Consider the following 23,216-nt stretch of genomic DNA (forward strand, 5'->3'; position numbering starts at 1 on the left):
CCAGTGGGTCATCCTGCAATTCTGAGATTTGAATAGCAGTTGACTTCCAGGAAAAGATGAGAATGACAGTCCCAAGAAAGTCCTAGCAGAACATCCTGAAAGTGCTGATCTTGACCAGATGATTGTTATAATCTCCTAGTGGTACCAACTCACCATAATTGACTGCATGAGCTAATAAGGAGGCCTTGAATCTTTATCATCTTAGGAAAAAAATTGGAACTAAAATCTTACCAATGTTGGATTCATAAGGCCTATAAAAACAACAAAGATCAAGGATAATAAAGTTTATTTTAGTGTGGGTTTTCATATGGGCATATTGGGTTATGATTTAGTTCTCTGAGAAATTTTTAATGTAAAGGGTAAACTCTGATGTGTTCTGGACATGTTATTTTCATTCTGAGTTTTCCTCAAGTATGTTCTCTGAGACAGCACGGTGAGTGGGTAGGAGTACCTATTTTTACATAGACTAACTCAACAGTGCATGGTACTACACATCTGATCGGTCTGGCCAGCCTCCTAAGTTAAGTATACTGACACCATTGGAGCCTTTTGGGTTCTATAATCATGCTATAAACAGTGTGTGTGTGTGTGTGTGTGTGTGTGTGTGTGTGAGAGAGAGAGAGAGAGAGACAGACAGACAGACAGAGACAGAATGAGAAAGCAAGAGCCTGAATTCCTGTTTTTATAAGAATCTGATCCTTAGGACTCCTACTTAATATTAGTACCACTTGTTTAAAATTTCATTTGTTATTCCCAAGTAATAGTAATCAGAACAAACTCCACATTGAAAAATGATTTTAGAAGAGCCCATACTTAGTAAGGACAATGGTTTCCCCGAGAATCTAGTCTACTGATAGTTGCCCTAGAATGAAATGATGTTTGTGTAGCAAAGATATGGTTGCCTAGAATTCAGAAATTATTTTTATATCTGGGGTTGAACTTTTCATCCTACAACTCTTTGTTACAATAATTCCATCAATAGAAATTAATAAAATAATGATGCTGTTGAGAAAAAGAAATAGTTTTGCTCTCTCATCCAGGGAAGAGCCTTCACTGGGGAAGGAAGCTTTGGAAGAGTGGATGGGACAGTGGAAGAGCTCACAGTACACCAGCATTAAACTCCTTTCCCCATTCCCCTGTTCAGAAAATTCCATTTTAGACTCTATCAGAATTCTACTTGTTGGATTAGAAAAAATAATATTAATAACAGCTGAACTTCATTTGGAAGAAGATCAGAGGGAGGTTTTGGGGCCAAGGATTAGGAATTTGAGTGGCCTTCAGAGGAGGAAGTGCCAATGAGGTAGGACTTTGTTGAGCATCTTTCCAAGAACCCTCTAATTTCCTACAGAGCCCTGCAAGGGGAGGATGTTACTGACGATCTTGTCACTGTGTATGTTGGAGGTTGGCCTTCATTTACCAAGGCAGAAGGAAAGAGCAGAGTGGTAAATGGGGGGAAGTTGCAAGGTGGACATCTTTCTGGCCTATTATACAGTTATGTTCAAGTAGATGCCTCTGTCATTGCCTAACACTATAGAGATTTCAGCTGATCATTTCCTGAAATTGTCACAATCATTCATGGTTTTATTTTATTCAAGGAAGACATTTTTATCATGGTAGACATTTTATCTGTGCTTTGAAGGAAAGGAGTAATCAACCATAGCTACATCTCTTAAGCATTTACTATAGGATGAGAGTTATATGTTCATTACCTCATCCAATATCTGAGGCACATTCCCATTCTCACAGATAATAAAAAGAGAGAAGTTAGAAAACTTGCTTAAATCACCCAACTAATAGATTTAGAGGGCCAGAGATAACCCATGTCTGGCTCTAGTGTTTATCTCTTCATCAACTCTCTTCATAGTATTCCCTCAGAAAGATCAATTCAGGTAAATAAAAAGGCATCCTTGAGGTCATGGGGTGCTCATAATCAAGTACTGTGTTGAATGGTTTGGATGAATCCAGTAGTTTTGTTGAGGTGGACATTTTAAGTTGGCCCATATTTCCAGGGATCTGTATCTGAACATGGCCTGCAGGGTCTTGCTTGCATCATCTGGCCATGACTCTGATTGTCTATCCTCCAGCCAACCTGTCCTTTTTTTAGTTCTTCGGTGGACATGCTCCTTTGATCACAGGTTCTTCTCTCAGTTCTTTAATGGATCATGTTTCCTTAATCACAAGACCTTTGCACATGCACGTTCCTCTGCTGGATGCCTCTTTCCCAATTTCTCTTCTTACCTAGTTAACTTCTGTCCTCTATTATATATTACCTCAATCACTGTTTTGTCATGGAAGATTTTCCTGATTGGCTGTTTCCTATGTTACTGTCTCATAGCATCATAGATCTATCTGCTCTTTAATGATCTTATCACAATTATTAATTTATATATGTGATTCTTTGTTTAATGTGTATCTCTACCACTGGTCCCTATGGGCTTTGCCAGTATGGATAGTTTCTGATCTGGTAATTGGAGATATGGGTGAATCAGTGAGTAAATGGCCAGTATTGAAGGCATGGGGTAGCTGGGGACTTTATAAACAGTAGCAGTCAGGAAACATTCTGGCAATTATATGGGTGCTTGCGTGATGAAGACAGAGGTTGGTAGATTATTCCATTTTAATAACCTGTGGAATGAACTAGAAAGAAAAGTTTTCTGATGAGATGCACCCAGGTTCTGGGCCCCTGGCACATTTAAACTGTGGTCACAGAATCAAAAGAAAAATTCAGGTACAAGAGCTGAGGAGTCGATGAACATAGGGGCAAGAGAGAAGAGGCAGAGATTTCAAACCCAGAAAATGAGGAAGATGAGATGCCATCTGCTGTTTAGGGTATCCTCATGACTGCAAATGATGAGCTCGGTTGAGTGCAAAAGGGCCAGGTGCTGCCTACAGCTGGGAATGAATGGGCATGGCTTTGAATTTGGGAGCTACTGACACAGGTGGTAGGTGAAAACTCCGTATGGAGAGGGATGGAAAAACCTTACAACCCCTTGCAAAAGATTGGTTTCATAGGCTATTTTTTGAGAAAACAGAGTAGTTGAGTTATGAATCCAATGTCATGTAGATAGTAAATGACAGAGCAAGAATCTAGGCGCTCAATCAGACCACATGCATTTTCCATCTGAAGGTTGACAGCTATAGGCAATAGCGCAGTCTACAGTTTTAGCATTTCTTGTATCATTCATTCTATCAAAGGAGAGATTTTTTACTGACTTTTTTTTTTGCATAATGTGCTATATGTAAAATGTCATCTGTTGTCATTTTGAATTTCTATAATACCACATGAATACTTTTATGACCACAGTTTCTGAAATAAATCCTTTCCTCTCTTCCAAATATCATCACAAACATAGGAAGAGTAAAAGAAACATTATTGCTACCACCAAAATCTTCCAAATGGCCAACAATAGTAGCTTTTGTTCTCTTTATTGAATACTTCTCAACTATCTGTATTTTTGTAGACATCGAGTTTCTGCCATTATCTACATTACATAGAGTGAGTAGAATCCTTCTGAGTACCACTCCTTAGTTTTTGCCTTTCAAAATCAATGGCATTTTTATAAAAACAAGATAATTTCTATGTAGCACTAAAACTAAATGTCAAAGGATTATTTTAGATTGTAAGTACATGAAATCTATGTGTGCTAAGATTATAGTGAGCTTCTAAAAATATTGATCTGCTATACTATTTCTACTAATTTTCTCCAATACACGCAATAGAGAAATGGGAAGATTAAAGCAAGCTTGTGAATAAGCTTACAAATAGTCTTTTTTAAAAAAAGATTTGTTTATTTAGTCAAGAAAGAGAGAGCATGAGCGGAGGAGGAGGGGTAAAGGAAGAAGAAGAGAGAGAATCTTAAGCAGATTTCCACTGAGCATGGAGCCCAATGAGGGACTCAGTCCCAGGGCCCTGAGATCATGACCTGAGCCAAAATGAAAAGTCAGATGCTTAACTGACTGAGCCACCCTGGAGCCCCTAACCTGTGAATAGTCTTTAAATACTTTGTAAAATTTAACCTTCTACCATTTCTAATTACTACTACTGGACTGAGAGGATAGATAGATATTTAGATAGATATTAGATAGATATTTATAGAAAGATAAACAGATAGATATGCATATACAGTTGATCCTTGAACAGCATGGGTTTGAACTGCACTGGTCCATTTATACATGTTTTTTTTTTTTTTTTTTCCAGTAGATATGGTTCAGTGTTGTAAGTGTATTATTTCTTCCATATGATTTTCTCAATGACTTTTTTTGGCCTACTTTTACTTTATTGTAAGAATACAGTATATATTACATGTAACGTACAAAATATGTGTTAGTTGACTGTTTATGTTATAAGGCTTCTGATCCACAGTTGGCTATTAGTAGTTAAGTTTTAGGGGAGTCAAAAGTTATACATGGACTTTTGATTGTGCTGGGGGTTAGCAGCCCTAACCCTTACATTGTTCAAGGGTCAACTACATATCTATATACTTATCAAAAGATACAGCTCTGTAATATACAGTGATAACACAAAGTATGGATCTTTCATACTAGTTAGGAAGATATACCCTAAATACATAAGTGAATATTAAACAAAAATAGAACCCTAGTCCCCCTCACAGTCCCATTTCTACCCCAACAAGTCGAAAGAAACTATCATGAGCCAGGAGAAACTCCCCGAACCACAAGGACAATGTACATTGGTGGAAAACAACTGCTTGCAGAAAGAAGGTGGTTCATGGAACAGCTACAGCAGATGATAAAAAAACTTCAGGTTTCCTTAAAGAAGTTAGGGATAAATGACAGCTCTAGTACTGAAGAAGTGAATATGCAAAGCAAGGAGCAGTGATCCACTTTCCCAACCCTTACGTCTGGGCATCCCTGGCAGCGAACACTTTCACCATCACAGGCCAGGCTGAGACAAAGCAGCTGACAGAAATGCTATCCCGTAGCTTAAACCAGCTTGGTGCAGACAGTCTGACTAGTTTAAGAAGACTGACTGAAACTCTGCCCACATAGTCTGTGAATGGAGAAGCCCCATTGGTTACTGGAGAGGAGGGGGATGATGAAGCTCCAGATCTTGTGGAGAATTTTGATGAGGCTTCCAAGAATGAAGCAAACTGAATTGAGCCAACTTCTGAGGACAATAAAACTTGAAGAAGTTACTGGGAGCTGCTATTGTATATTCTGACTGATTTTCATGATTTTGTTCATTGATCCGATAAAATTCAGATCTCTAATATTTTTAAGGTCAAGCCCCTTGGCCACTGTAGCTCTTTTCAGTGTTTTCTTAGACACAATTCATTCTTTGCAGCTAATTAAGCTGAAGCAAAGCCTGCGAATAAAGTTTGAAGTATGGTTAATATAGTTCTTTGCCTCAAAAACAATTTTTTATTTCATTGACACTGATTTGTACACAGAAAGCAAAGTTGTTTATAGAAAGCTAATCATCGCATGTAATATGGCTGGTAATCTTTGATGAAATTTGATTAAAGATTTTAAATGATTTTAAATGGCAGTATAATGTAAAAAATCAGATAATGAAAGATATGAATCAAATAAATGTAATAGAAGAGTATTAAAGAAGGAGACATATTTATCATAGTATGGTCAAGAAAGACCTTTCTGAAAACCCAGATAATATATGGTCTTAGATGCCTGATAGGAGCTTGGCTTTTATTCTTAGTATTTATTAAAAGGCTTTGTAGAATTTTAACTTTGCAAGTAGTGGTCTCTGCTCTAGTTTTTTCCAAGATCATTTTGGCTCTGGCATGGAGAATTATGTTTTGGAGGGAACGATAGAAGCAGGAGTCCTGTTTAGGAAGTGTTGCTCTGTAGCCTATGTGAGCACTTGTGGTCAATTGGAGTAGGATGGTAGTGGTTGTATTAATTTTTCATTACTGTAAAACAGATTGCTCTGAAATTTAGCAGCTGAAGACAACAAACATTTATTTTCTCACCATTTCTGAGGGCCAGGAATCCAGGAGCAGCTTTGCTATGTGGCTCTGGCTCAGGATGCCTTATGAGGTTTCAGTGAAGCTGTCAGCTCAGGCTGCATCTGAAGCTTGACTCAGAGTAGAGGGTGTATACTCACTCATGTGGCTGGCAGGTAGGCTCTGGAGTTTGGCTGGAACTGGGACTCTCATCCTCCAGGACACTCTTCTTTATCTGACCTTTTCAACAGTATAGCCTGGACTATTTTATATGGCCTAGGCAAGTATGTCTTAGCTACAACATCAAAACCACAATATATAAAAGAAAAAAAACTTAATGTCTTTGAAATTTAAAACTTCTGTTCTTTGGAAGACATTAAGAGAATTCAGACAAGCTTCAGACTGGGAGAAAATATTTGCAAATCATATAGTTCATGAAGAATTTGTATCCAAAGCTCAATCATAAGAAACCAAACAACCCAATCAAAAAATGGGCCAAATTTTGAATAGGTACCTCAGTAAAGAAGATACACAGATAGCAAACAAGTACATGAAAAATGTCCAACACTATTAGTCATTAGGGAAGTGCAAATTAAATGTATACTGAGCTATCACTACATACTTATTAGAATGGCTAATTTAAAAAAAACAGCAACTGACAACAGGGGCAGCTGAGTGGCTCAGTCGGTAGAGCATGTGACTCTTGATCTCGTGGTCATGAGTTCAAGCTCTACCTTGAACCCAGAGTTTACTTGAGGGAAAAAAATCTAAAACAAACAAACAAACAGACACAAAAACACCAAATGCTGGTGAGGATATAAAAGCAACTAGAACTCATACATTTCTGGTGAGAAACCATTGGAAAATATTTTGGTTTGACGGTTTTTAAAAAACTTAGACATACATTTAGTGTATTATCCAGTAATCTCACTCCAAGGAATTCATCAAAAAGAAGTTAAAAATTATGTTTGCAAAGATTTGTATGTAAATATCATATTTACTTGGACCTCTAGTACAATCTTGAATAAGAATGGTGAGAGTGAATTATTGAAAGTTACATCTGAAACTACTGATGTACTATATTTTGGCAAGTTGAATTTAAATAAAAAAAGAAAAGAAAAGAATGGTGAGAGTGGACATTCTTGCCTTGGTCTTTTTTTCCCCCTTTTTGTGTCCTTGAGTTAATACTGTGTTGTCTTAATTATAATACATTGTAATAATTTTAATATCTTGTAGGAAACTTTGTTGTCTTTTTATCAAAATCCATGGCTCCTTTCGGTCCAATCTATTTCTGTTAAATATATTAATTTTATACTTAATTTGTGAAATTCTACCCAAAATATTTGGAGGCATTTGATTGGAATTATATAAGTTAGTTTAGGAAGAATGGCATCTATGTAATATTGAGAATTCCAATCCATGAGCTTGGACTTTTTCTTTATTAATTTTAGTCTTTTTTAATGACTATGTAACAAAATTGTATAATTTTCCCTCCATTGATCTTTCCTGTCTTTTGTCATATTATCCCTAGATTTTTGTTTCTCTGCCACTGGGCTAGTGTGTTTCCTCCTCCTCCTACTCCTCCTCCTTCATCTCCAACCTCTTCCTCTTTGTCTTCATCTTCTTCAGAAGGAAAAAGAAAACAAATGTTTTTGCTTTATTTAAAAAATTCAGTTATTAAGGGCACATAAATAATGTACTTATGTGATGGTCTCTTCAACATATATAGAAATATATTAACACGATTGCCACATCTCTTACTTGTTTTCTTTTTTTAATAGGTGTAATTGACATATACCATGGTATTACTTTTAGGTGTAAAACATAATAATTTGATGTTTGCATATATTATGGAATGATCATCACAACAAATCTAATTGACAGTCAGCCTTGTTTTTGAACTTAAAGGAAAACTATTTACATTAAGTAGAAAGTTGGTTGTAGCTTTTTATAGATGCCTCTTATCAGGTTAAGGAAATGCATAGCTATTTATACTTTTCTGAAAAGAATAAATGTTGAATTTTGTCAAATCCTTTTCATACATATGGTCATATGATTTTCTTCCTTAATGTACTAATTTGGTAAACTGCACTGATAGACTTTTATTTTATTTATTTATTTATTTATTTTTTGATAGACTTTTAAATGTTGAATCAGCCTTCTATTTCTGGCATGATGACCCTATGTATTATCCTTTTTATCTATGTCTAGATTTTATTTGCTTATCTATCTATCTATCTATCTATCTATCTATCTATCTATCTATCTATCTTCATGGGGGATGTTCTGTATTTTCCTTTTTTTTTTTTTTTAAAGATTTCTTATTCACGAGAGACAGAGAGAGAGAGAGAGAGTGAGAGAGAGAGGCAGAGGCACAGGCAGAGGGAGAAGCAGGCTCCATTTAGGGAGTCCGACATGGGACTTGATCCCAGGTCTCCAGGATCCCACCCCTGGCTGAAGGCGGCGCTAAACCGCTGAGCCACTGGGGCTGCCCTTCCTTTTCTTTTAATGTCTTTGGCTTTGGTCTCAGAGTAATGTTGGCTTTATAAAATGAGTTGGGAAGTGTTCTCTTATATCTTTTGGTATAGTTTATGTAGAATTGATATTTATTCCTTAAATATTTGGTAGAATTTGTTATTGAAATGATCTGGGCCTCATTTTCCTTTGTTAGGAGTACTAGGTTTTGATAAGGATTTGATAAGGATTTGGCCTTAGAATTAAGTAACGCCAGATTCACATCTGACTGTTAATTTCTCCTTGTAAGACCTTGGGCAAGTTACTCAATCTCTAAGTAAACTGAGCCTTAATTTTTATCATTTATAAAGTGGGTGACTGCAAAGACTGAATAATGATACCATCAGTTGTTTAACTTGTATTATCCTGCATTTACAAATGTTAATTGACTCAGATTTTATTATTGTACTATACTATTTACTACTATTGGCTATTATAATCCTTATTTTAGAGGTAAGAAAACTACCGCAAAAGGAGATTAAATAACTTGCTCAGAGTTACTCTGGTAGTACATGGTGGAGCAAGGATTTGAATGGAGGCTGGTTCCCAAGTTCTTGCTTTTAAGTGCTAAGCTGCACTAACCATAATAATACCTGTCTTTCAGGATTGCTAGTAGTATTCAATTAGGCAATTCATGTAAGCAGCTGAATTTGTGTTATTTCAAAGTTGTTGTTTAGTAAATGAGTATTTTTTATTAATAATGTGAATTACTATTGGTTTGAAGTCTTTGGAATATTTTCAACCTGAAAGATATAATAGTATAGATACATTATCAAATACTCTTATTAAGGCTCACTGCAGTGAAATTCCCTAAATATTTGGTGCACTGTACATAGTGATATTGTGAACACGAAATCTTATTAGGCATAGTCCCTTAAATTCTTGCCCTGGTTCCACACTTTTTGCATAATCCTGGTAATTAAATCTCTCCAAGCGTAGGTAAGTCTGCATAGTGAGGCTATGAAGAATATCTGTTTCCATCATTCACTTTGACCTAAGTTGTTGAGTGGTTTAAAGAAGAGAAGTATCTAAAATTGCTTTGAAAAGTACAGGTAGTGTCATGTTAAACATAAGTATTTGGTGTTCTAAGTTAAAAATCAAAATCCTTTGTTGGTATGTAAATATTTTAGATGATTCTGAATATCATTATTTACTGTGACTTAGTACAATTAGATGCTGTTTAGTATCAGATTTCAGGTCTCCGTGGTGGTTATTTAGGCTTACCTTATTTTAATTTCTTTTCTTTTTTTTTTGTTTTCTGTCCAGCTGAGATGATGCCTGGCATATGCTAAAATGTCAGATTCATTTTATTTATTTGAAAATTATAAAGATAACCTAAAAAGTAGAATCACTAGTTCAATAAGTACTTTGCCCTACTGTTTAGTCAGCAAGACTTATTTTAGTTTTTTGGTGCTAAATCTTATTATCTCAAAATATATAGCATAACGGCCTGTAGTATGTATGTTATTAATTAAGACTGAGAATGGTGTGGAAGATTGGCACATGGTGCGTTTTGACAGAAGGTTAAACAGCTTTCTGTTGTGAACTTCAATAGTTATTGTATGGAATGTCAAAAGCTAAGGAACCACAATAATAATAATATTGCATTTTTTTGTGAATTATAGCTGACTTTGGGCTGGCAAAGCAAAAACAAGAAAACAGTAAACTCACGTCTGTTGTTGGAACAATCCTGTATTCCTGGTAAGAACAATTATTTTATGATTCTCAAACATCATACCTGATTGGGGCTTTAGTTTCGTGTCTTGACTCGCAAAAGAAAGATGACTATAGGTAAAGGAGCTTATTTAATGTTTTCCTCAATTACCCAGAAAATACATATGTACACAGGTATACATTATTTTTTTTTACAAGTATACATTATTATGTGAGTTTGAAATAACAACAAAAAATCATCTTTAAGGTAACTCTGTCCATCCTGGGAACTACTTTCATTCCTCATAAATTGCAATGATCCTTGGCACATAGTAGATGTGTAATTGTTGTTGAAGGATCTGCGAATGAACTAGTAGACTCGCTATTCACTGTGACACTTGGAATATCTTACTGTACCTACTTGAAAAATGCCTATTTTTCTCTTGTCTGCCTGTAAGCATTCAAGAGCAAGAGAAAGGTTTGTGTGTGTGTGTGTGTGTGTGTGTACTAATACGCATATCCTGGCACCTGGAAAAAAAATAGGTGCTGCTGGATACATTTTATTGTGTGAATGAATAAATGCTGACAAAGATAGTTAGACATATGTTTATGAAGTTGGTTGCTTCTTGGGTAAATGAGTGTTTACATTTTGATGAATTGAAACACTTGTAACTTATTTAATATGCTTTGAGGGTTCCTTTATAATCCATTAATTATTAGGCCATTAGAATCTCCTTTTGCTGATCACATCTCACTTGTCTGAATCTTTTCAAATTAGCAAGCAGATACAGTCATCAGTAGACATAACAGATTCAGGGAAATATTCCCAAAACTTATTCAGCAGGTCAAGCAATCTAGATACTTCTAACTTCTTTTTTAATCTACTCTGTTGTTGTGCAGTTGAGTCCTGGGGATAGGATTCAGAATAAATCTTCTCAAGGGAGAATGGAAAGTCTCTGTAAATAACAGTCTCATTTAAAAAATTCCTTTCCTACAAGAATGTTCAGAACAGTGTCAGGGTTCCTACCAGGGTTCTGACACTGTTGGCTAGTTATTATCTTAAGTTTTAATTATTCCAAATTTAAGACATTCCATAATAATTTGAGTGACATGTCCAGTTCCTTTTGAATTTTCTATATTCTCGTTTTCTGAGTTTGTTAATTGGACAAAAATAAAGCAGATATATTTCATGGTCCTTCCTTGCTCTGGGTCTCATTCCTCTTGCCTTTTTTTTAAATTGCCTTTTTTAGCTATCCTCAAAGTGTTTCCCACCAGATTCTGTAATCTTTGTATAATCTCGAACTTCTCTGAGCCTATTAGTGTGCACGTTGAATGCCTGTCCCTGCACTCCAGGGACCCAAGAATTTGATGAGTCTGGTGTTCCCGTGTCTTTTGCTATTTCCTTTTGCCTTGGTTCCTTGGCTATTTCCTTACTTAATGGAAGAAAGTTCTCTTGATCAACTGTTGTAGGAAGTACCTCAGAGAATTCTTTATTCTGTATCTCAGCTGTTAGATAAATGGTTTGTGCACACTGGACTGATTGTGTTAGAACAGAAGGTCAATAAAAGTTCCTTTCCTTCCTCTGATTTGATTCATTATGAGGCAGGTCATTGTTATCCTTCTCATGGAAAATTATCTCCAATTATGGTCCTTGGTTCCGTTTTTTATTTGTATGTCTTACTTCAATTCCAGAGTCTAAGTCTGCATACTATATTCAACTGTGTTTTCAGAACAGATTTTAGAGTTTGAAGCTCTGAGAAACATTTTAGGCTCATTCTTCATGGAACACTTATTCGTGATTTCTGGATAATAAGCAAGTATGAGCTCATATGAATGGAAAACTTTTATGAATCCTGGAATGGGAATTCTTTGAGACTCTATTGCTTAGTCTAATCCCATCCACATTATGACATTAGATAATTTAAAGCAAAGCTGGGGAAGTTTCCACTGGATGGATCAAAATAAACCTGTAGGTAAACTTGGACAAGCAGAGATAAAGTGAAGCAATCCCAACCATTGATTGTACCTCTTACATTCTTTTTTTTTTTTTTTTAAAGATTATTTTATTTATTTATTCATGAGAAACACAGAGAGAGAGAGAGAGAGAGACAGAGACATAGACAGAGGGAGAAGCAGGCTCCATGCAGAGAGCCTGATGTGGGACTCAGTCCGGGGACTCCAGGATCACACCCTGAGCCGAAGGCAGACACTCAACTCCTGAGCCACCCAGGTGTCCCTACCTCTTACATTCTTAAAAATGCTGTAATAAACTCAGAACTCTTAAATGGCTTAAAACACTTCAGGAGCTTCCAGTTGCTCATTATTTAAAGACCAAGTCCTCAGTGTGCTACAAGCCCGCAACCCTGCATGCTGTAGCCCCTGGCAAGTCATTGTTTTTACTTTAGCCCTGACCTTACTCTATTGGTTTCTAGCTGTTGCATCTGTGTTCCCACTGACCACATGGCTTTGGCACATGCTGCTACTCCCTCTGCCTGGAATACTCTTTTTTCCCACTGGCCATCTGGTTAACTTTCTCATCCTCTACCACTCAGCTGGAGTGTAGTCTCCTCAGGTGAAATCCCCTAGCCGACACTTATTTCCCCTGGTCTACAGACTCCGTGCACTTTTCTTTCATTTGGTGGAACTTTTCATTTATTTTGTGTTATGCTCAGATGGTTTTGTGCATCATTATTCTCAGCACTGAGCTGAGGTATTTTACAGGTTCACAAGAAGTATTTACTATATGAATGATCTAATACTTACATGGTTACAAACAGTACCTGACACAATGAACTATAAAGAAAATTGCTTCTTTTGGGCAGCCTGGGTGGCTCAGCGGTTTAGCGCTGCCTTCAGCCCAGGGTGTGATCCTGGAGACCTGGGATCAAGTCCCACGTTGGGCTCCCTGCATGGAGCCTGCTTCTCTCTCTGCCTGTGTCTCTGCCTCTCTCTGTCTCTCTCATGAATAAATAAATAAAATCTTAAAAAAAAATTGCCTCTTTTGACTATAACAAACTTTTAATCCATCACTTTTTCCCTTTGCTGTTTCTTCAGGTCTTCAAAATGTTCCTGCATGATTTCTCTTTCTCCAGCTATCAATAGAGTTTCCTTACTTTCTTTACTTCCATATGGCATCTGCTTTACTGTTTTTATTAAGATTTTATTTATTTATGGGGACGTCTGGGTGGCTCAGCAGTTGAGCATCTGCCTTCAGCTCAGGGCGTGATCTGCGTCTGGGGATCGAATCCCACATCGGACTCCCTGTAGGAAGCTTGCTTCTCCCTCTGCCTGTGTCGGCCTCTCTCTCTGTGTCTCTCATGAATATATAAATAAAATCTTTTAAAATTTTTATTTATTTATTTATTTATTTATTTATTTATTTATTTATTTATTTGAGAGAGAGAGTGAGAGTGAATGAGTGAGAGAGCAGGAAGGGGGAGAAGGGGGGGACAGAAGCAGACTCCTCACTGAGCAGAGAACCCAACTCAGGGCTCCATCCTGGGACCCCCGGATCATGACCTGAGCTGAAGGCAGATGCTTAACAGATTGAGCCGCCCAGGCGCCCCTGGTATCTGCTTTCATGCCACTTCTGGAGGGAGGTTCCCTGATCATCTGCCCCAAACAGCAGCCTCCTCAGACTCTATCCCTTTCTCTTGCTTTATATTTCCATAGCACCTGCCTCTCTCTGACACTATGTTACATCTTCATCGGTTTGTGTATATCTCTCCCACTAATACACAGACTCCATATCTGTAGGGCTCTCCTCTGTTCTGTTCACTGTTGTTTCCCTGGGGCCTGAAGGAGCACACTGACAGAATTCTAATAAATATTTTGAATTATTAAAGTGAAAAAAAGTTTTTTAAAAAAGTGAAAATGAGTCATTCTGGGCTTTTTTCTTTGTCTGAAAATGCCATCTTTAAACTTTATTAAGTAATTGGGAAAAATGGGCAAATGTACATATTTAAAATACACCACACAACGATTTGATTCATATATACATTGTGGGATGATTATTGAGGTCAGGATATTAACACATTCATCTACATAGTTAACTTTTTTCTTTTGTGTTCTTGCAACATTGCAAGAAGATCTACCCTCAGCAACTTTTAAGCACACAAAACCATATTATTAATTGCAGGCACCTTGCTGTACCTTAGATCTGAGGAACTCTTTTCTTATAACTGAAAGTTTGTGTCCTTTGATCTGCATCTCCCCATCTCTCCCTCCCCCTAGCCCTGGGCAGTCATCACTCTGCTCTGTTTCTATGAAATAATTTTTTTTTGTCTTTGTCTATGTGACTTATTTTACTTAGCATAATATCCCCTAGCTTCATCTATGTTGTTTGCAAATGGCAGGGTTTTCTTCTTCTTAATGGCTAAATAATATTCCATTATATGAATATCCCACATTCTATATTTTAGTATAATGAAAAATCCATGTGTGTTTTTATCAGGGTCTGAAGCTGAGCATATCTCTGAATTTTTCCTTTTTAAAAAGATTTTATTTATTTATTCATGAGAGACACACAGAAAGGCAGAGACATAGGCAGAAAGAGAAGCAGGCTCCCTGTAGGGAACCCGATGCAGGACTTAATCCCAGGACTCTAGGATCACGCCTTGAGCCAAAGGTAGATGCTCAACTACTGAGCCACGCAGGCATCCCTCTTTGAATTTTTCTGACTTTTGTCTTCACAAACCTAAAGGGAACATTTTTAGTTTGGAACAATATCTTGGTGACATGGTCTGCTATATTTTTCCTATTTATTTACTTTATATCTTTCATAGTTACCAGAATAGTGAATAATGGAATCATATAGGATATTATCATTTTAAAAAAATAAAATGTGGAATGATTACATGTTATTGAGACAAGTATTCTCCCACAATTGACAAATTGGTCCTGAGGAAAATTTCTAAGGAGGAATTTTAAAGAATAAGAGCATAATTGGAAAAAGGATGTGATATTGACAGGTAGATTGGTAGGGTCATTATTAAGAGCATAGGCTCTGGAATCAGACTGCCTGGGTTTAAGTTTTGGGTCTACTGTTGAGGATTATAAATTATTGAATTTCTCTGTGCCTCAATTTCCTCATCTGTAATCTGAGATTATTAATAGGGCCCACCTTCTAGAATTGTTGTCAGATTAAGTGCAGTGGTACATATTGAGTGCTTGGAACAATGCCTGGCTCGCATATGGTAAGCACTCATTAGATCACAGTGGTTGGTATTTGCTAATGTGAGTCTAAAATTTTGAAAGGATCATGCCCATTTGAATTATAGATTGTATTGTATCTAAGAATCAGATTCATTTCTTAATAATTATAATGGAGAAGAATTACTTATGCTGTATTTATTTATAGTTCGTTCTCCCTCTCCATCTCTATGTTTGGTCCCTGAGTGGCTTCTTTGGTTACTAGGAGGGGCCAGGATTTTTCTAGCAGCTGGTGAGTGTGAAAAGGAAGGAGTATATGTTTAGCATGCAAAGACAGGGAACCTGGAGGAACAGAAATTTCCATAGAGGGGCCTTGAGCAGGTGGGATATGGGGATGCTTTTACCTGTAATTACATTTATTTATGGCTTCTCTGTGGCCTAGCAGGCTAAGATATACCTGGATGATATATTATATCACCCCTTCCCTTTCTGTCCACAGACCCTCCAAGGCTCTAAAAATACACACACACACACACACACACACACATATACACACACACACACACACAAGGAAGGGAGAGTGGGAGAGATAGAGTGAGAGAACTGTTTTATTATCTGCTTAGGTGAAGTAGGAGTGGAATTTGAACAAATTCAAGATTTATTTACACAGGGGTGCCTGGGTGGCTCAGTGGTTGAGTGTCTGCCTTTGGCTTAGGTCGTGATCCCCAAGTCCTGGGATTGAGTCCTGCATTGGGCTTCCCGCAGGTAGCCTTCTCCCTTTGCCTATGTCTCTCCTCTCTATGGGTCTCTCATGAATAAATAAATAAAATCTTACAAAAAAAGATTTATTTACACAAATTGAACTCTAAATACATCTTAAGACTCAGTGGATTAGGCCACATGGCCTCATGAATTTGAATGGAAGCTACAAAATAGAAACTACTAGAGAGCATCTACTAATAATGTTCCACCCCATAATGTCTATCATTATCTTGCCAACCACATATTTTTGTTTAATTTTATTTATCTAACACACAAATGGAGTTTACTCAGTGGCAGACACCGTTTTAAGTGTTCTGCAAATGTTAAGCCATTTGATCTTCCAACCTCTTTTAAAATAGGTGTGACTGTCTTCAGTAATCTTTGGGGAGGTTAAATGATCCTGCCCAGTGTTACAGCCAGGAAGTGGAAAAGCCTTGGATTTAAATTCAGACAGCCTGACTGCAAGAGTGTATGTTCTTAATCTCTCTGCTGTGCTGCCTGCTAACGGGTCAGTCACTGGTAGACTGAACTCCTGTGTCAAGAATGAGAATTATTGTACTCTGACTGATGTCTACTTTAGGAACATTGTGATTTGTTCTTTAGAATACATACCTTCTAGGTAGCCTTCATCATATATATGTTTGACAAGTTTTATTTTGAATTGAATATTAAAAATTCTTGTTTTATATTTTTTTCTAATTTTCACAGGTGTTTTCTCATTATTCAACACTCTTGAAACAATTTTAGATAAGTTTTGGATACTGATAACAGATTTAATGTCCAGAGACATTCTGAATTCTAACTGAAAAGTTGTGGTGTTTCTAGGAAAGAAAAAAAAATCAAGTTAAGAACATCTATAGTTTTTTATATAAAGCTATAGTGTCTTTGATTCTACTGACATCACAGGAAATGTATGAATGGGGACCAATACATTGTAGGACACAGGATATGGCTAGTTTTCATTTTACATGTCTGGCAATGTGAAACACTTGGCCTAACCTAGATTAGGAGTTTGAATATAGATACATAATGTGATGTACATTATGGATTTTTCAGAGTCTAATTTGTTCTGAACTCCTCGGCAGCACAAACAGCAAGGACGGGAGTTCTCTGATGATGATTTTGTCAGTGGAAGTCCTTACTTCTTTATCGACGGGTAATTCCAAGTCACATATCTTCAATTTCTACAGCTCTTTTCCTTACCTTTTTTTATAGTCCTTATTTTAACAAGTAAACATGGGTCTGTAAGCAATGGATGTCTTTCTCTACATTTGCCTGAGTTATTTGTCTAGTTTGCCTCTTTAAACATTTGATATGCAAGTCATTACGTTGAATACTCCACCTTTCCTATTGGAAGTAGATATGAGAGGGAATACAGCATGATCAGATGTCTTACTTTAAGGGATTACAGTATGATCAGATGTCTTACTTTAATATGTTTTTCTGAGAGAGGGGTGGTTTGACCAAAAGAAATGCCCTCCTGTTCTTAAACACAAATTAACTTATTGAATAATTAAGTAATTAGATGATTTATTTGATGATGAGAAAATGTATGCTTTGGTTATCTACTATTATAGAACAGATCATCCCCAAATTTAATTACTTAACAGCAGTTTATATGAATGTGCTATGAAGTTCCTCTGTTGGTTCCATTGGGCTCACTTATGTGGATACATTCAACTGAAGTATTGTCTCGTCCAGGAGGTCCAAGACAGCCTCACATATCTGACAGTGAGTGTTGATTCTTGACGAGGGCCTCTTGAATCTGTTCCAGGTAGCCTTTTGTTTATGTGACTGTGATAGAGTGGCATTCCGAGAGGCCTCCCCTGAATCATCTCACACTTATACTGGCCCATGCTGAAAATTGCAGGAATCCTCTTCCTCCTGCAATGTTTCTCTAGCGCCATCTGCAGAGAAGCTTAACATTGTGCTCACTTTGTAGGAGAAATACTTAAAGGAATGCCATTGTTTATTGAAGGGTGGATTAGGAGGAGCTAGGAGGCACTAAATCCATAGCTAAGACTTCAAGTCCAACGTTTGGCTCAGCATCCCTGAGGATGGGGCATTAGTAGAATAGGTCCACACTACTGCCATGGCATGGTCAATGCCTTTATTTCCTCCATATAATACAAGGCAATTTATTTCTCTGTACTTCAAGCACTGGTACATCTCCAGTTTGTGAAAATGAAATCCTCCTTCAGTTTAATTCTTAACAGATTCAGCATATTTAGAGGAGAGCAGGAGCTGTGATTTGGCTGGGTTGGGATTTATGTTGGAATAGTGGGAGAACTGGAATTTTCCTCTTGGCTTTTTGGAGCTACTGGGTATCTCAGCCTGGCAGTCACTTAGTGGAAATACTATATTTCAGAAGATCTGCAGAATGAAACTGTTCATCAGTTCACCTGTTTCTTATGTAAATACCTCAGCACTTGTCAGGAGCAGATCACTCAGTTCTTTCCCATGAGGAGAATTCAACTTAATTTGGGGAGACACATACACACACAGGAATAGAATGATCAGGGATTAGTAAGCCGCCCAGTGCTTATATGAGCCTCTCTGGCAGGTGCACAGAGAAAGTCCCTAGGAACGGATAGAAAGCTATGGGGAGAATGGGGACCAGCCAGTGCTGCAGAACTTGAGGGACAGACCCACAGGCATGGAGTAGGCACTATATACTCTTCTGTGTAATGATTGTGCCATGGTCTATACACTGTGCAGGGTTTATACAAAATGAGTTATATTTTCCTCCCATTCAGAGGCTATGACAGGATTTGCTTGGAAGCAAGTCTGGCTGACTGATCAAAGGTCAGAAGAGGGGATCCCTGGGTGGCACAGTGGTTTAGCGCTTGCCTTTGGCCCAGGGTGTGATCCTGGAGACTCAGGATCGAATCCCACATCGGGCTCCCGGTGCATGGAGCCTGCTTCTCCCTCTGCCTATGTCTCTGCCTCTCTCTCTCTCTCTCTGTGAGACTATCATAAATAAATAAAAATTTAAAAAAAAAAAGGTCAGAAGAGAAGAAGAGAAAAGAGAACAGTGATGAGGGTATATAAAGAAAGGAAACTGTGGGAGAAGTGAGAGGATTTAAACAGTGGGGAAAGATGAAGGTCAAATTTGAGATCAGAGGTAGAGTAATTAAAGGAACATTTTAGTTATTTTGCAGTGCTACATTCAACCTGTCTTATTCTTATGAATATATTACTCAATGACTGTACTAATCATATAGCCCTTTACATCAATTTATTTCATAACTTATTTAGTTGATATTGCTCTGTACTATTATTACATTTTAAACTTGATATTAATTATTGATTTTTAATCTTAGCATTTTGGAATGCTCATAAGAATCCTAGGATAGCACAATGCCAATAAAAGAAAACCTCTTTTGAAGTGGCAGATATTGTTTTCTCTAAAATAGTAGGATGATAGTTACAAGTCCAGTATTTTGAAATTCAAGCTGCCCTTTAGGGAAGGAATCTTCATAAAAATACACATAACAACAAAACAATGAACTGTCAATCTGTGGCAACATTATGATCTATAATCAAATGACAAAATAAAATTTTGAATATGTGAACTATAAGGAACTTTGATACATATTGGTAACACTCAACCATTTCAAAGCCTTATTTTCACAGAAAGAAATATTTGCAGGATCCACACATTTGATGGGTTAATTCTGAAGATTTATATATATTACCTAATCTCGTTTTAGTGTTCTAGGGTTTCAAGAAAACCTTATATATTTCCCATAAAGCGTTTGCCTCTCAGTCTACCCAGATCACCTTACCTTATTTAATCTAAATTTATCTCCAATTTTTATAACAAAGCCTGCTTCATCTATAAACTTTGTAAACTGTGGTCCAAATCGTAGCAGTGAGAGTAGTTAGTAATGAGATGTCACTGGGTTTGCTTGCAGGGCTGTCCTCTCTAAGGAGCCAATAGAGGGAAGCCTGGACGGCTCAGTGGTTGAACATCTGCCTTTGACTCAGGGTGTGATCCTGGAGACCCGGGATGGAGTCCCAGGTCGGGTTCCCTGCATGGAGCCTGCTTCTCCCTCTGCCTGTGTCTCTGCCTCTCTCTCTCATGAATAAATAAATAAAATCTTTAAAAAAAAAAAAAAAAGGAGCCAATAGAATGTAGTGCAGACTCTAGGCTGGACAGCCGAGGTTTCCTCCTGGCTCTACACCTTCCTAACTTACTATTTCTGGGTCTCATTTTCTTTATCGGAAATGGCAGAGCTGTGATAGTGATACTTCCTTATATGCATAAGGTTGTGGTGAGGATTGAAAAGATAGATGATAGATATATAGGTAGATAGAAAAATAGAGATAAGTAGATTGCACTAGCATTTGGAGTATAGCAGGGATCCAGAATATATTAGCTGAGAGCAACAGCTTTATTTCCTAATATTTAGGAAAATATTTCCTCCCCCCATTCCACTTCAGGTACTATGCCAAGTGGTTTAGTTAAGTCCCATTGCATAGAGATCTTGCCTCTCTGACCTGTTTGGGCTGCCCAGACTTGGTGTTTCTCCCAAGGTAGGTCAATTCTAGCATTCCCACTCCTGTTGGGAAGATGGCAGGAGTGGGAGTTTTCTTTTCATTGAAGCTGATCCAATTGGAATTCTTTCCTGACAATGTGTTTAGCTGGGACTCCTCGGTAAAGAAAGGAAGCTGGCATAAAAAAAACATGAAAGGCGCATAAATGTTTGGTGCCCATGTTGGTAGTCGTGGTGGATATCCACCTGAGAAGGAGGCCAACACTTGGAGAGAGTAAGAGGAAAAGTTCTGGCAATGTCCAGACCCTAGATTCCATTTTCCTTAAGACTCACCTGCAGCTTTGCTCTTCTAGTGTGTACAGAAGCCTATCAATAAATTCATCTGATTGCCTAACCTTGGTGCATATCTTTCTTTCACTTGACTCCTAGTTCAGGTTGCCCCCAGTGCACTCTCTGGGACAAGGGTTCATGTGAAAGTCGTTTGTTCCAGAGAGGATCCTAGGAAATGGGAATAGGGTAGTGAGGAAGAGAGACAAGGAAGGGAAGACAACAGAGAAATAATTTCTTGGGGCAATTCACCACTGTGGGTGATTGGACCTCAAATCTGCTGGAGTTGGTTTAAATGTATAACTCAACAATCCCACCCAAAAGGAGAGAAGAGTGATCATGCCAGGTCATACCCACCATTGGTTAAGGTCTGTTCCTGGGATACGCAAGTTAACTGACACTTCAGGCCTATTGTGCTGCGGGCAGAGAAAGTCCAAGCAATTACGAAAAATCCTCAGAGAAACATGCAAATGATTGGAACTCAGGCCAGCATGTGCTGAAGAAGTAAGGGTGAAGGGGAGTAGGGAAGATACCTATAGCACCTGCTTTGTCTTATATGGGAAAATGTTCTGACATGTTCATTTCATTTCCTGTGAGCTCACACTGCATGAGAAATACACTTGCAGTGTTAGCTCAAAGTCTTTGTGCAAACTGAGCAGAAGTGTGTCTGATCCTCTTCTGTTCTTTGAACAAATCTAAAAATTTCCCAACTCTTTCTGGACACAGTCTTCTATGTCAATAGTAGGAAGTCATTAAAGAAGTCCTGACAACTGGGTTTGGATTTTCCTCATAGATGGGGGTGAGAATTTTTTTTTTTTTTCTTCACAATCTCACCCTGAGAGACTTTCTACCCTCCCTACAGTTCTGGATTCATAAATAAGATGGTAATGGGATGCAGTTGATGTAATGATCATTTGAAAATAGATGTGAAAGTAATAACTAAAAATCAGGAACGAATTAGAATCTTCTCTCTGTGAGTATGTCTACCAGTTCATATAAAGGCTGTCTGAAGTTTACTTGGAAGTTGCTTGACTGCTTTTTAAAAATCAGTCTTTTGTTAAGGAGCAAGACTATATATTTTTATGTGATTTTATATTTAGAGGAAAGCATTTGTATAATTATATACTAAGATTGAGTGATTGTATTATCCTTCTTTGCAAAATTATCATAATTACTTTATTTAGTTATGTACTTGAATTTTAAAAGCTGGTGATATTTGGCTTGAATACAAATACAAAATGTGTGATGTCAACCGATATGCTAGCTATTTTTTTTAAACATCATTAGAGACAAGCAAATGGCAGTCGATGTACAATGAGAAATTTCAAGGCTGTTGGATCTGAATTTAATTTCTGTTTGTGACTCAAAGTAGGCAGTGCTTGATAATTTGATGGCTAGAATATAATCACTGGGTGAATGTAATCCATTTGTTTAATTGCCCAGACTCCTCACTGTATTTACAGTTAATTGGTTCTCATTATGGTTTTCCTAATAGATAGCATAAAGCAGTAGGATTAGAGAAACCTGAAAAAGAACACTTAATTTGTGTTCTTTCTTGAAGCAAAGACTTAACAAGTGTTTATCTGGTTCATTTTTCACCATCTTCATGACAGGTTAGGGGGGAAAAAGTCTCCAAGGGAGGTGATGTATAAATTCTTTTCATTGTTTTGGGCCTTTGAAAATTTTTATAACCAGAAAGCCAAAAGCCCAAAAACGTTCTTATGTCTAATTGAAGTCCTTTTCTTATGACTTGAAATTCTTTTTTGGACTTTAGTGGCTGTGCAAAGTAGCAGATCACTACCTACCATTTAATAGTTCTCATCTAGTGAAAGTTTCTAAGTCTTTTCTTCTAAATTTCTTCCTTCTTTTCTCATGGTTCTAAACCTTCAGTTCAGGCTTCTAGATATCCCACAAAAAACTGCCCATTCTAAACCTTTTCTAATGCCTTAGGAAAAGCCAGATGAATTCATCTGATGAGGAGGAATCTAAGTTCCTTTTTTAAAGTACAATTTTAATGCTGCATTTTTGGCTCAAATATGTGCATTTCCTCCATATAAGGGCTGATTTTACTTCATTTCATTTACTGACTTCATTTACTGATGGAGCAAATTAAAATCGTAAATATCCCTAAAAGATTTCCCAGTCTGCCTTCCCTTCCTCCTTCCCCACAGTTAACCTCACTATGAATTCTAGAGCTTTCCTATATTAGTTGAGTTTCAGGCAATTTGCAAAGAATTTGATTAAAAACACATTGGTTGTGCTGACAATGTAAACAAATAATGAAATTACTATAAATGGATATTTCTGGTTACCGATTTTTAAAATCAGTGATCTGAAAATTTTAATTTTCAGAATCGTTTTTAGATACATAAACATTTCTGCCTTA

At 37.2% G+C, this 23,216-nt stretch overlaps 1 protein-coding gene and 1 pseudogene across 15 annotated transcripts in view; both read left to right on the forward strand.

Annotated features, from left to right (window-relative positions):
• The window catches only part of NEK10 (NIMA related kinase 10), a 226,885-nt gene that overhangs the window by 81,071 nt on the left and 122,598 nt on the right, over positions 1–23,216 (forward strand). For 14 of the 15 annotated variants that reach the window (XR_003141762.3, XM_025461041.3, XM_049100027.1 and 11 more), the window contains one exon: positions 10,064–10,139. Coding sequence is in view for 14 of the 15 variants with exons in the window: in XM_025461041.3 (XP_025316826.1) it covers positions 10,064–10,139 (76 nt within the window). In the remaining variant the exon portion in view is untranslated. Of the gene's footprint in view, positions 1–10,063; positions 10,140–19,921; positions 20,112–23,216 lie in introns of those variants that run through there. The other variant, XM_035704900.2, reaches the window with a different exon arrangement.
• Positions 1,821–5,115, forward strand: LOC112668864 (transcription factor BTF3-like; annotated as a pseudogene).

This window comes from Canis lupus, chromosome 23 (assembly GCF_003254725.2).
Source record: "Canis lupus dingo isolate Sandy chromosome 23, ASM325472v2, whole genome shotgun sequence".
Lineage (NCBI taxonomy): Eukaryota > Metazoa > Chordata > Mammalia > Carnivora > Canidae > Canis > Canis lupus.